The sequence below is a fragment of the Sesamum indicum genome, linkage group LG15 (genome assembly GCF_000512975.1).
Source record: "Sesamum indicum cultivar Zhongzhi No. 13 linkage group LG15, S_indicum_v1.0, whole genome shotgun sequence".
In the NCBI taxonomy this organism is placed as follows: Eukaryota; Viridiplantae; Streptophyta; class Magnoliopsida; order Lamiales; family Pedaliaceae; genus Sesamum; species Sesamum indicum.
In genome coordinates this window covers 964,252-977,637 of record NC_026159.1, presented here as the reverse complement: position 1 = coordinate 977,637, position 13,386 = coordinate 964,252, and the positions used below count along the sequence as shown (strand labels likewise).

At 33.3% G+C, this 13,386-nt stretch overlaps 2 protein-coding genes across 3 annotated transcripts; one reads left to right on the top strand and one right to left on the bottom strand.

The window, feature by feature from the left end:
* LOC105177254 (vacuolar amino acid transporter 1) lies at positions 4,508 to 7,788 on the bottom strand. The gene is made up of 3 exons (XM_011100328.2): positions 7,277 to 7,788; positions 5,270 to 5,877; positions 4,508 to 5,176 (listed from the first exon to the last, which is right to left on the bottom strand). Exons 1-3 carry the CDS (start codon positions 7,434 to 7,436, stop codon positions 4,658 to 4,660), a joined length of 1,287 nt encoding a protein of 428 aa, XP_011098630.1. The 5' UTR covers positions 7,437 to 7,788; the 3' UTR covers positions 4,508 to 4,657.
* LOC105177253 (aquaporin NIP2-1-like) lies at positions 9,890 to 13,197 on the top strand. 2 transcript variants are annotated; one of them, XM_020698961.1, is made up of 5 exons: positions 9,890 to 10,255; positions 10,425 to 10,649; positions 12,290 to 12,487; positions 12,638 to 12,699; positions 12,777 to 13,197. In XM_020698961.1, the coding sequence occupies exons 1-5, from the start codon at positions 10,112 to 10,114 to the stop codon at positions 13,030 to 13,032; spliced, it is 885 nt and encodes a 294-aa protein (XP_020554620.1). In that variant the 5' UTR covers positions 9,890 to 10,111; the 3' UTR covers positions 13,033 to 13,197. The 2 variants fall into 2 exon arrangements, with proteins under 2 accessions (XP_020554620.1, XP_011098628.1); XM_011100326.2 differs by having other exon boundaries at positions 9,891 to 10,255; positions 12,293 to 12,487.

Below are 13,386 nucleotides of genomic sequence, written 5' to 3'. Positions count from 1 at the left end.
TTCTCTCCACTGCTTTTCCAACGGTCTCTTTCTCCTCTTTATAATTCCGATCATCTCTTTGATGATATGTGTAAAAAATAATATACTTGCTAAAAATATAATTCTATGTGAACTACCTTTGTAGGTTTGGATTTTATAATTTTCTGTGAACTACCTTTATATGTTTCGATTTTAAAGTTCTTTATGAACAATCTTTGTGGTGGGGTGGGTTGTCCACTGTGGGCGAAAATCACTTTGTGTTGGCCAAGCAACCGCGAAAGGGTTGCCAAAGTCTGGTGGACTTGGTGTCCCTCCCGGATCTGGCCCTGAACCATTATTATTCTAAGATCTTCTCTTATTCTCTTATTTCTGATATTTTTTTTGTATGATATGTTAATATTTTATTAGATCTATATATAGTCTTTATTCTTTATTTATTCATTAATTTGTAATTATATTATAAGGATTTTTGAACCCATCATCATTTCTGGAATAGTTTGATAGGATTCTTGCTGATTATTGGTGGTTAACACCCAACATATTATAATTGGATTGATTTTTTTGTTGCAAACTCTATTCCATTAAATATATACATATCATATAAGGATGATATCATATATTTTGTCTATACTATATAAAAAAGAAAATCACTTTTTCACTAATAAATAGCGGTTACTTACACCGAAACACTAATTTTTTAAATTACCAAAAATATACTTATGTATTTTCAACCCCTCCTACTCACATTATTCTTCTCATTTATATTATCTATACTAATACGAGAATTTCACTCACACCAATTTTTTTTTTGTGGATAATATTTCTAAATTAGTTTTATTTTATTTATTTTTACATATAATATGTTGGTTTGTATATCTTATTTTTATTAGTAATATATTTTAAAAGATAAATAATTATTTATTATATACACACAAAAACCACGTCACATATTTTCAAAAAGATCACATACACATTAATGGATTAGAAGATAAAGTAAAGTAGAATTTTGCAACAGAAAATTTAATCCACCTTAAACATGCAAGACGTACTTCACGTTTTAATTATGTCTGTTCTTTTTTCTTTTGAGATCATTATCTCCAGTCGACCACACTTGCAAGAAATATACAAAACATGGTCTTCCCACAATTTCCATTTTGGCGTTCTTTTATTTATTGCCCATGTGATACGGGCCTCCAAGTAATCGATGGCAAAGCCTACTTCTTATCTGTTCCCACTTCCCAGACCCCATCAACGGCGATTTAAATATATATTCACCTCGTGTGTATATATTAAATAAATAAAAAAAATTACAAGAGTTTAGAATAAATAACCCAAGCTGCGCCCCCCCCCCCCGCCCCTTGACCCCAGAAAGATATTTACACACATCCGCAATATGTGTATATCTGTATTAATATATAAAAAAAAAAAAAGTTTCTACACTGATAAATAATGATTACTGACATCATTGCATTAATATTTAAATTATAACAATTATATTCCTAATTAAATAATTTTAAAAATTAATTTATTTTTTCTTTTCGATAAAAGTGACTCCACTTCACTTTGACCCTACTACACCAATTCTTTTATATATCGATAATATCTTAAACTGATTTTATTTTATTATTTATGTGAAATATAATTTGTTGGTTTATGTACTTTATTCTTCTTTAATATTTGCAGTACATGCACACACGATGCATGAATAAATAAAAAAAATTACGATAAAAATATTAATATACATTAATCGATGTGTTTAAATTATGTATGTTGGTCAATTGTAATACATAGCATCAAGTAAAAAGAAATAAAATATATAAAATAAAGATCATATATATGTATATATCATCCAAATAAATATATAATTCGGGATGGATAAATCTAAATATTTACACAAACACAAATATAAATATTGTTAAGAAAATTATACACATTTTTATTTTGCCTGTATTGAAAGAAAGTTAAATATATTGATGGTATGATTGGTACGAGGAATAGATTAGGAATGGAATGAGAACTCATTCCAAACTATTTGGAGTTAATCCCCAGTAACAAGCCCAAGTCCCACAAATTCTATCCAACGATTACAGAATAATGATGGGTTATAAAACTCTTAGAATTACAAATCGAATATACAAAATAATAAAACAAATATAAAGATTTTACAAATCTATAACAATAAGCAGAAATAAAAGATTTCTGGCTCAAAGAGCCAGATTCAGAGATAAAGAAGTGCACAACCACAAAAGGCCATAAACATTTAAATTTTATAACTACATACATAAGAAAATAATAATTCATGAGTTCTGGTCCTGGGAGAAAATGCAATTACTACAAGTACTAAACGTTGGACAACAATAAAATACGTCGATTCAATCAATGTATTAATATGACTAAGAACAATAATAAAGTATAATAACTCACATAAAGTGAGATAAACACACACATAAATTAAAACAAATACTTATACATTCAGTGAAATGCGAACACATGGCCTTAAATTTGTTCATGGAACCCCAACTTTAATATTAACCACTAAATTAAGACATCATTGACTGTAAACGTTATTATTACATGTAAGCTTTCTGCATGAGTTCGAACTGGAAATAGTTGTACTCCATGTTGTATAGCTAGTACCCCCATAATTAACCGAACCAACAATATATTGCTCTATGACGCCGTCTAAATCTGTACATGTTTAATTAATTTAACAAATAAAAAGGCGGCTAACGGCCAGTTATTGAGTCCGTCGTAGTGTATCAAAGGCATTGTCCAGATCTTACGGCAACAAAAAATCAATATAGTGGGAGAGAAAAGAGCAAACGAAGTTAAAAAGAAAAAAGAAAAAAACATCAACTTATATATAATTAGATTTAAAAATAAAGTATCAAAGCTAATAAACTCTTGCGGAGAAAGTAAATAGTTCTTAAATTATTTTTAAAATCGTAACAAACTTTACATTTAATCATATTATTATAAAATCATCTTTTATTTACATTTTATAAATTTAATAGTTTTTGCCTAAATATTCAAATGTTCCGAGAGTTTATTCGTAAGATAAGATCAAATATTTATAAATTTTGAAAATATTTCATAAGATCAAATACTTACCCAAAGCTCTGTGTTTACGTACGATACATTAATTATAAGCCACTTAATTGTTTCACTGCTAATAAATGGAAGTGTATATGAAGTTGTACAAAAAGACTTGCTCCAACTCAGAACGTATATAAGGGAAAAACGAAATTTTCATTCTATAACTTTGACTCGAATTTCTTTTAATTCTTTAATTTTTGTAATATTAGATTTAGTCCTTATCTATCAATTCATATAGATTCAGTCTTTTAGCCTAATTAAGGATTTTTTTTTTTGTGCCCTTTTGATAATAAGCTTAATAATCTATCTTAATGCTCTTAAAAGGCCCAACATTCTTTCGAAATAAAATTAAGTTTTTATAAATTCATACCATCTATGTGAACATTAGTTATGAGATACAAAATGAATGGAGATGGACTAAATTTGCTCTTTAAAAAGTTATGCAGGGGTAAAATTTATTCGAAATTGTGTTAGAGGACTAAAATTACACATTTCTAAAAGTTACAGGATTAAAACTAAAATGCATAAACTTAAAGGACTAAAGTTAATAACAGGCAAACTTAAAAGACTAAATAAATAATTTTTTCAAATATAAATCCATCTCGTTATTTTCACATGTAACAATCTTGTACAAGTTTAAAAGTATTTTTGATCTCATAATTTAGGTAATTTGTTATTTTCGTTCTTGAACTATTTAGATAGTATTTTGGTCCCGCGTCTTTTTACTTTTTGTGGTCTTTTAGTCTTTTCTTCTGTTAGAGCCACTATTCTCTTCGAAATACATGATTTTTTTAAAATTGAGACTATTGTTCCTATTGGTTCATTTTTTTTCAGTATTTTTGTCTTTTAACTTTGTAGGATAATATTTCAGTCCTATATATATTTTCTTAATTTTTAAAATTTCAATCCTTTTTCATTTGTCAGAATTCACTCTTTTTAGCTATAGAAATTAACTTTAATAAAAAAAATAGAATTACGAAATTAAAATGTACACGTAAGCATATATATAGACATATATATGGTGGCCAAAAAAACATCAATTGGTTTCAACTTGTCTCATTTAAAGACAAATAGGTTCAGCTATTACGAGTGACCGCATGATTGGTGCTCCTTTCTCCGTCTGCTACAGTTACGTGGTCCAAATGGTCTAGGAATTCTGCACGACATTGGTGTTCATAATAAATCATGAGGGGGACGTATTTGGCAAATACTATGAACTATGAAGCTCAATTCAAATCCAATTTCATTAATCCCAACAGTCCCTGTAGCTTCTGGACAAGTTGCGTTTTAAATGTGAGCTACAAGTCGATGTCAAATAGAGCCACCATTAATACATATATTCTGTGCACAAATTTTGTTTTAACAATAAAATAGTTGGTATAATTCTTATACACTTAGTATGTATATATTAAATGAAATAGGAGAAACGATAGGGATAGAATGAAATATCTAATCCAATTTTGGCACGTTCAAGCTCGTGTCGTTTTCCATAAAAGTTCAGAATACAACTTATGAAAGCACAAAGATGAAATTTCACCACAAAATAAATCATGGTGGAATACATTACAATGTTACTAATTAATTATGTTACCAAATGCTGAAAAATCTCCTGCAGAGCCGTATAAGTGCCAATAACAAGAACAAGAATCCCTACCAACACAATGCCCCATATGGAGATGGACTCAAGCCGGAATCTGCCGTAAATGCCTGAAATCTTCAAGAAGCACAAGCATGGCAGAATAATTGAAGCTGTTACGCTTAGAAATGCTCCAACAAGTGACATCAGATATCCAAAGAAGGGTATGGCCAGGGCCACAATGATGGTGCTGAGTACCAAACAAGTCCTGATCAAGAGGCTAATTCCTTTGTTTCGGTGGGATCGGAAACGAGTTTCAAGAGAAGTTATGATAGGAGTTACCATCAAAGCATACTTGGCCAATGGATTGACAAGGGTGGTGTAGATAGCCACTTTTGAGCTAATTTTATCTGTAGGAAGATTCAAAGTTATTTGAGACTCCACTCTTGAACCAAACATCATGTACCCCAAGATTGCCATGGACGCGTAGCTTGTTGTGCATACGACAAAGCACACAAGCAAGACCTGCATGCAATTAATCATCAATCAGAATTCACAATTCACATAAAGAGATAACAATTTGATGTTCTTGTTTTTAATTATGGCCTGTTATATTACCTTAGAGAACTTCTTTTGGTTTCTCATTGAAGTGTATAATGTAGGAAAAACTGGATGAGCACAATAACAGAAGGCATACAGGCTAACAGCAGTCGGCATCCCTTTCCAGTTCAAAAGTGTGCCCTTTTCATGAAATCCAATGCCATCGAGCGTGCCAGCCCACAAGATAGAGCCGAGGAGTACAAAAGAAGCTATAACTCCACTGGCAGAGATGTAAGAGAGAATGCTCATATTATCTACCCAAACACTAGGCAGCATAATAAGGCCAACCATAAAAATAAAGCTTTGTCTTCCACCTATGACAAGCCCACCAACTTCATATTCCAGGTTTGGGAATAAGGTATGTAAATTGTCTCCCTCTAGAATCAAGAAACCTGTCGCCACCAAATACAGTTCAACGTTCATTGCTATGGATACAAAGGCTCTTCCTTTGGCCCCAAATGCTCGCTCACCAATGTCGGGATAACTTCTTATGTTGGGGTCCATATCCATGCATCTTTGGATTAACAAGCCTGTGTAGAAAGTGCAGCCGGCAATAAGGAAGAAAAGTATCAAGCACATCCATCCACCTGATGATAGAGCATATGGTATTGACAATATTCCCACACCTAATCAGAAACCAAAAGAAATTATTAGTCTGTATTTTATACCACTCTAACGTGATATTGCAGCTTAAGTCAAAAAGTTAAGGGAGGAGAACAGCGAAATATTCAAAAATAGAAGCTGATGAATGATTGCATTTTGCCAACCCTGTTCAGCAAATGATGATCACTACTAGCTTACCATGTGTTTTAGAACGCGTTGAAACTAACAAATTTGGATGTTCTTCGCTATCAGACAATAAAATTAATGCTAAGCACGCTGTTTACTGATAATGAAACCATCTCCATCATGATTATTTGGAAGACCAAGTAATGGGAGCTGACATGATTAATTTATACTATGTTACATGTTAATCAACGCTTCACTCAGTGATTAATTTATTCCAAATTTATTGCTTAAGGAAATGTCACTAGAAGAAATTTTGTTTACTGCCTATATAGTTTTATTTATTATAATCTAAAAATTGTAGTAAATAATAATTATCAATTATAGTTAAACCAAAATCAATACAAAATTTAACATTATCCATCATGAAAATTATTTCTATTATGATTATGTATCGTACAAATATTTTTGCCACGACTTTTCAGTTATGATAAATATTTAATTAGTCACACATAGAAAAATTACAATCATACGAATAATCAATAATTATTTATTGTTAATTACAATAATTAATTATAATTAAAATGCTACATTTATTCTAGTGTGTCGTGATCAAACAAGATAAGCTTAAAAAAATATTATTGTTTCCCTTGACTGTCTTTTCAAAATCAGAATAATGGTGGAGCACGATCCATCGTCAGTCACCGTATGTCTGAAATATAATAGTACAATTTAACTCTTATCTGAAGAGCGATATCTGCTCAAACGATTACGTTGAGATGGAATGGAAGGATAACTTTACGTATTAAAAGGCAAAATGCCAAAAATGGTTTACGTACGTGTGACAGACAGCTCATCCATTATACTCACAGATGAGGACAAGAGTCTGCCCGGTACTCAACCCCGAATAGGACTCCTACCAAGAACGATTACCATCTTTCAGAACAGCAAACATGGTTTCTCTGTACATGGGTAATTTTCTCATTTAATTCTTGAATTCGAAGCATCTTCAAATTATAGGAGTGTTAACTAATATAGAATACTGACACAATAGCTTTCAACTAACAGGAGATACACAAACAACCAGCCCACCACCAGAAATGATTGACCATTCTGTTTTTTGGGTACAGCCCACATTTCTCAAGGAAGAAAAAACAGCAATCATGAGTCAAATCAAGATGAAGAAACTGAGAAAGTCTGTAGAGAAATTGCAACAAAAACCCTGGATAAATATCCAGACAAAATTGCTATGAGCCATTTTCTTGAAAAACTAAAAAGAGGAAGGGAATGGACAAAAACCTGACAAAGCGTTGAGGCCGTTGAAGCAGGTCTTGAAGAAGGACGTAGAGCCCGAAATACAGTGCTGATAATTAGCAGAGTCGGCGGTATTATCACCATTGCCAGCCAAGAGGGGTACTACGATGGCCAAGTCGCCGTCGTATGCTTCCGCTGGCTTCATTGAAAAATGAAGAAGGTTTAAGCGCCTGCTGTTGGTGTCTGTGTGTTTTATAGCTAGTTTTGAGGATATGGTTGGGCTGTACTGTTTTAAGCTAGGGCTGATTTTGTCAACGAACTTGCATGGTTGCAAGCTGTGTTGGTTTCGTGAGAAAATTTGGTGTTTGGAAGTCGGAATTCTCGTTATTGTATTCTCCGTTGTTCGACTCCTAGGTTTGGAGCTGACTGGGAGTGTATTAAGGGCTTCCGGGAAATAAGGTTAACTACACAAGACGTACTAATTCGGAACAAACTCGAGGCATGTAGTTTGGCTTGTGGGTTCGGAAGCTAATGGCATTTCCGGGTATTTATATATCCTAAAGTCTTGTTTTTTTAGAAGAATGTCCGAGACTTAATTTATTGAAAAAAAATTACTAGTTACAAATATATTTTAATATTTTAAAATTGCAATTATACCTTCTTTTGACTCAATTCCACCAAACACTCAAATTTGTTTAATTAGTTGGGGGTAAAAAAAATGAAGTATAAGAGAAGTTGAAATAAAAATAAATGTAAAAAAAATAAGAAAAATAGATGACGAAGTAAAACTGAATATACATAAAATTCTTGAAAATTCAATTTTATTTCTATTTAAAATTGAACAAAAAAGTAAACATATAAAAATTAATAATCAATTAGCTCAGAATTTAGGTCGGGCATGCTGGAGCTCGAGCTGAAGGCTTCTCCGTTTCCTGTTTGCGGGTTGAAAACTTCCATTTGGAGGGGGACGGTCATATAAATTTAATGAAATGAAATCATTGTATTTTCTTAAAAAAGAGTTATGTAGGATTTATTTTAATACTTAGCTTCCAGATCTTCAAGAAATGGAAGTATATGTCGCTATACAGTAGACAGCCCCCAACAAATATCAGAGAGAAGTGCGACCTGCCTTTAATTTATATCATGAAAACCGTGAAAAATGTGTTCATTACTCCTATTTATCTAAAACAAATGTCATTGTCATCTTTTTCATAATCTCATTTTTTGTGAGCCTTAGCTTCTCCACAACCATTCCCCTAAAATTGAGATGAAATGGCCCATATACACCCCACATTGAATTTTTTATTTTAAGTTTTATGTTATTTTTTTATATTATATCTTATATATATACGTCACGTATATAAAAATATATTTTTTACACATATAATATGATTCAAATCAAAATTAACACTCCATCATGACCATTCATTAATCATGATCCGTGCATGGACGCGTCTCAATTCATTTATCAATCTCTGCATTTCCAACCACTTGTCCGCTTTGCTTCACTCCTCCAATTCAAGATTTCTGCCTTCTCCAATTATTTACTTTGATTTTTTCCCACAAATGCATTTTTTATGGTTTTCCTGATATGTCTTTAGAATAAAATTTACAGTATAAAGATATAAATATGTCCATCAACTTCATAACATTTTTTTAGAAATGAATTTTTCTTATATATATAGTATAAACTTTCATTTAAATGAAGGAATTAAAAATAGGAAGAGTATGGTAGGGCGCTGATTGCACGCTTTTCAACAAAGAGGAGACATTTGAACCCTCCCCGACAGAATTGCAGCCAGAAGAGAAATGATTATTGTAACTCAGCGAGGACAAGAGGCATCCTTGTCCCTGTCCTTGTCCCTCACCCTGTGCAGCAGCAGGACTGATGATTAATTCCCACCTCAATCAACATTTACTGCAAAGTAATTACCGCGGTAATTCTCGACCAAATTTTAATAGTTCAATTAGAAATATAAATAATAATTATTAAAAAATAATGTAATTTTCACTTTTTATTAAAAACAAAAACATATGAATGGCTGGTCAACAAAAAGTTTATAATGATGTATTCGTATAAAATGCAACAATTTTAACTTTAAGAATAAAAGCCCAGCTCTCTTGGGCCTATTCGGACTGCATATCTTGGAAACCCAAATAATGCAATCCCGTGGGGTTCAAAATTTAAATGTAAATTTGGGACAGAAAGCCCAATTTATTGTCTGCGAACGTCACTAGCTATATTTGTTACAGAAAGACCCTTGTTGCTCTCCTTAATTGTGTCCTGTGAAACAATGAACTCATCACCACCCGTCTTCGGGAAACTTTTTATTAATTCGAATTATATTTGATAAAATTAAGTCAATTGTAAAGTGAATGTCATATGATTGATTGTTTTTTTTTAAATGTAAATCAATTCTACAGTATTTATTATATATTTAGTTGAGAATGGGAGCTAGTTTGAATTAGTATTCCGGCAGTCTCAACTGGTACGCTGGTTTACCCCATGAACCTTCATGTCAAGCATAGGACGAGCTTCATTATTACCTATATAAGATTCCCCAACTATTTTACAGGAGAAAATTCCTAAGTTTGTGGGCCATGCATCGTCATATATAAATAGTACAGTTCAATGTCTGTCCTCTCTCTCTCTCTCTCTCTCTCTCTCTCTCTCTCTCTCTCTCTCTCTCTTTCTCTATATATACACACACACACACACACGCACAACTGTATGATTACTTTTCCTTTAACACCTACTGTCTACACACACGCACACACAAGTGGAAGCTCCAACGCTGTTCGAAACTCATTCTTGGTCATTTGTGCCTTTGCTTCCTTGCGCTGTTCTTGAATTTAAAAAGTCAGCGGTGTTTTCACTAAATGGAGAATATGCAACACGATTTCAGTGATCGGACGAACGGAGCGGGGCCGGTGTCGGTTCAGAACCCGAAATTAGACAGCCGCCTAACCAGTTGCATTCTGAGGCATTTTAGAGAAAATTATCCGCCTGATTTTCTGAATAAGGTACTCTTTCTGGTAAATGCTCACCAAGAGACCTTATGTTGCTTGATTTGTTATTCAAAGTAATAGCGTATAGTTTGATCATCCAATAATTAAACTTGCAGAAACACATGCACTTGTTTCTCGTACGTACGTAGTTGTCTACGCCATAAGTATTTCGTTTGTATAACAGGTGGTTGCAGAAATTGTTGCAACGTATCTACTGGTGTTTGTGACATGTGGTTCGGCAGCTCTTAGTGCTAGCGATGAACACAAAGTGTCCAGACTCGGAGCATCTGTGGCAGGTGGTCTCATTGTCACCGTTATGATCTATGCTGTTGGCCACATCTCTGGTGCTCATATGAACCCTGCCGTCACCCTGGCTTTTGCAGCCGTCAGGCATTTTCCCTGGAATCAGGTTTGTATTTGAAACAATGCCATCTGTTATCAGCTCATCTTTATTGTTTTTGTCTCCCTTGATCTTAAACTACGGATAATTCGTCAGAATGGATTTTGTCGGTGCTTGGATTAGTTTTCTATGGCGTTGGGTAAATTTTTTTAAATATCTTATAAGATGAGTTTATAAGATATCAAAAAGAGAAAAAATGCAAGCAATTCTTGTGATATCGTAAATGAATCAGTTACATTTTATGAAAATATATATATATATATAATTGTTTACTTTCCTATATTTTTTAAGATACAGTATTTTACCCCCATGATTTTTTAAAAAATAGAGCAATTTACCCACTTAAACATGCTCCATTTTAAAAATAGAGGGAGATAAATTATTATTTTTATATATTAAGAGTTAATTTGCTTATTTGTAATATCATAGTGAGATAAATTGCATTAAGCCCTATCAAAAAGTGTTTAGTAATTTTTTTTTCTATAAAATAAGAAGTTAATAGTTCACAAACTCTTTTGAAAAAAGAAATGATTTCTTTAATCCATTTTATAAATTTTGACAAATTTTTTAACGACTTATAAGTTCAATAACCTTAATTTATCCAAACACTTCAAAAAATTATTTTTAAAATAATATATTAACATTTTACAAGTTTCAAAAACATACTATAAAACACCCTCTTAATAAATGCGATATATATAATCTATACCATATGTTAATTTTCAAGTTGTTAAATGTTCAATTTAATTTTGTCAAAGGGAGAACCAGCAACTCTGCACAACATAGAAAAACGCCAAAGAAGTTAGGCTCAACTTTAAGACAGTAGACTTCAGTCAAAAAATGTTAGAGACATGGCATATCTATGTCCCAAGACTAAAGTGTTCGAAGCTTTAACCGTCGGCACTCGACAGGCGTAGTGGAAAAGCGAATTTATACACTAGGCACGATATACCTTGCTCAAAGTACGCCTAACTCCCACTTCTTTTTCGAGTGGGATCAAGCTTAGAGCCAGAACCAGTTGTTGGAGTTTTCATATCATCCCTTCCATCCATTGAAGCAGGAGTTCTTAGTGCACTTATCATTTGTAATAAAATTATTTTAAAGAGAAAAAAAATAGGGGGGAGAGAGAGAGAGAGAGAGAGAGAGAGAGAGACATAATTGCATATCGCATTCATTGCTGGGTTGTTTGATGGATCACATGGAGGCTGAGCAGTCATGTCTGCTTAGTCAGTCGAGGTTTGAATGCAAGAATTGGGTGGTGGACATTATTTGCTGCCTTCAATAATTCAAAGTTTTTAAGTGGATAAACCACAACATGCATTACATTACATTATTAAGTAATAAGAACAAATAGAATCTTTACGTAGGCAAGTTGTACCATCCACATCCATTCCATCATCATCAACAATACTTTACTCCAGAAACTTGGCTGCCGGGATTGATTTTAGAGATCACATGTACATAGCTGCTTCTTCATTGGTTGTTTGGAAGCATAATTGATCTTTTTCCACTAAAATAATGACAAATCCATTTTTAATTTCCCACAATAACATAATCAGTATTCCTTAAACAAGTTCCTCGTTTCCTGCCAATGCCTTATAGTAATAAGTCTACAATATTTGGATATATCGTGAGATAAATTGCACCAGCAGGTACCGTTTTATGCAGCAGCACAGGTGACGGGCGGTACTTCTGCTGGATTCACTTTACGTGTTCTATTGCACCCTATAAAACATGTTGGCACCACTTCACCTTCTGGAACTGACATTCAAGCCTTAGTCATGGAGATTGTGGTCACCTTTTCCATGATGTTCATCACCTCTGCTGTGGCCACTGATACCAAAGCTGTAAGAACAAACACACCACCCGCATCACCAAATCCATCTTTATGTTTAGTTTTTGACAATTATCTCACAAAAAATTGAGATGAAACATTTGGCAACAACGTTTTCTGCATTTGTTTTCACTATTCTTTTGCTGGATTTGCGTTTGTATAGATAGGGGAACTTGCGGGGATAGCAGTGGGGTCTGCAGTGTGCATCACTTCAATATTAGCCGGGTGAGTAATCCCCACTAAATAAATGCTGAGAAGCATAATCAAGCAGAATTGATGAGATTATCAAGTCGCTTTTCCAGGCCAATCTCAGGAGGATCAATGAACCCAGCAAGGACACTTGGTCCTGCAATTGCCAGCAATTACTACAAAGGTGTTTGGGTGTATTTAATTGGACCTGTTTGCGGGACATTAGTGGGAGCGTGGTCCTATAGTTTTATTCGTATCTCGGACAAGCCGGCCCATGCTTTAACACCGCACTCATTTTCATTCAAACTACGTCGCCTGAGAAGCAACGATGAACACACACCAGCGAATGACAATCTTAACCATCTGTAATGTATGGCCCTGACGAGTACAGGTGCAGATTACCCTCTAGTGAAGCAAGTGTTGAACAGACTAAACAATGCAGAGTGTACATAATCATGCATGCATATTTCCAGCATTGTATTCCTCTGATGAATAATAATAATAATAAGCCAAGTATGGAGATTGATCTACCAAGAATACAAGCATTAACTGCACCATATCATGCGTCCTAGAAAACTGGAGAAAAATCCAATGATGTAAAAATGATCATGCACTTGGTGTCTGGACAGTTTCTCCAATTTCTCAGAAGCAAACTGATTAAAGAATATTTTTTTACGAAATCAGATTACATTGGACACGTGAAAAGATACATCTAATCAGTTA

What these genes read in the sequence shown, in the direction of transcription:
- LOC105177254 (XM_011100328.2), bottom strand. Translation starts at nt 7,436, where the DNA reads ATGAAGCCAGCGGAAGCATACGACGGCGACTTGGCCATCGTAGTACCC. An exon ending in CGGCCTCAACGCTTTGTCAG is followed by an intron (nt 5,878 to 7,276) that starts GTTTTTGTCCAT and finishes GTTTCTGATTAG; the next exon opens with GTGTGGGAATATTGTCAATA. An exon ending in ACCAAAAGAAGTTCTCTAAG is followed by an intron (nt 5,177 to 5,269) that starts GTAATATAACAG and finishes AATTGCATGCAG; the next exon opens with GTCTTGCTTGTGTGCTTTGT.
- LOC105177253 (XM_020698961.1), top strand. Translation starts at nt 10,112, where the DNA reads ATGGAGAATATGCAACACGATTTCAGTGATCGGACGAACGGAGCGGGG. An exon ending in CGCCTGATTTTCTGAATAAG is followed by an intron (nt 10,256 to 10,424) that starts GTACTCTTTCTG and finishes TTTGTATAACAG; the next exon opens with GTGGTTGCAGAAATTGTTGC. An exon ending in ATCACTTCAATATTAGCCGG is followed by an intron (nt 12,700 to 12,776) that starts GTGAGTAATCCC and finishes TCGCTTTTCCAG; the next exon opens with GCCAATCTCAGGAGGATCAA.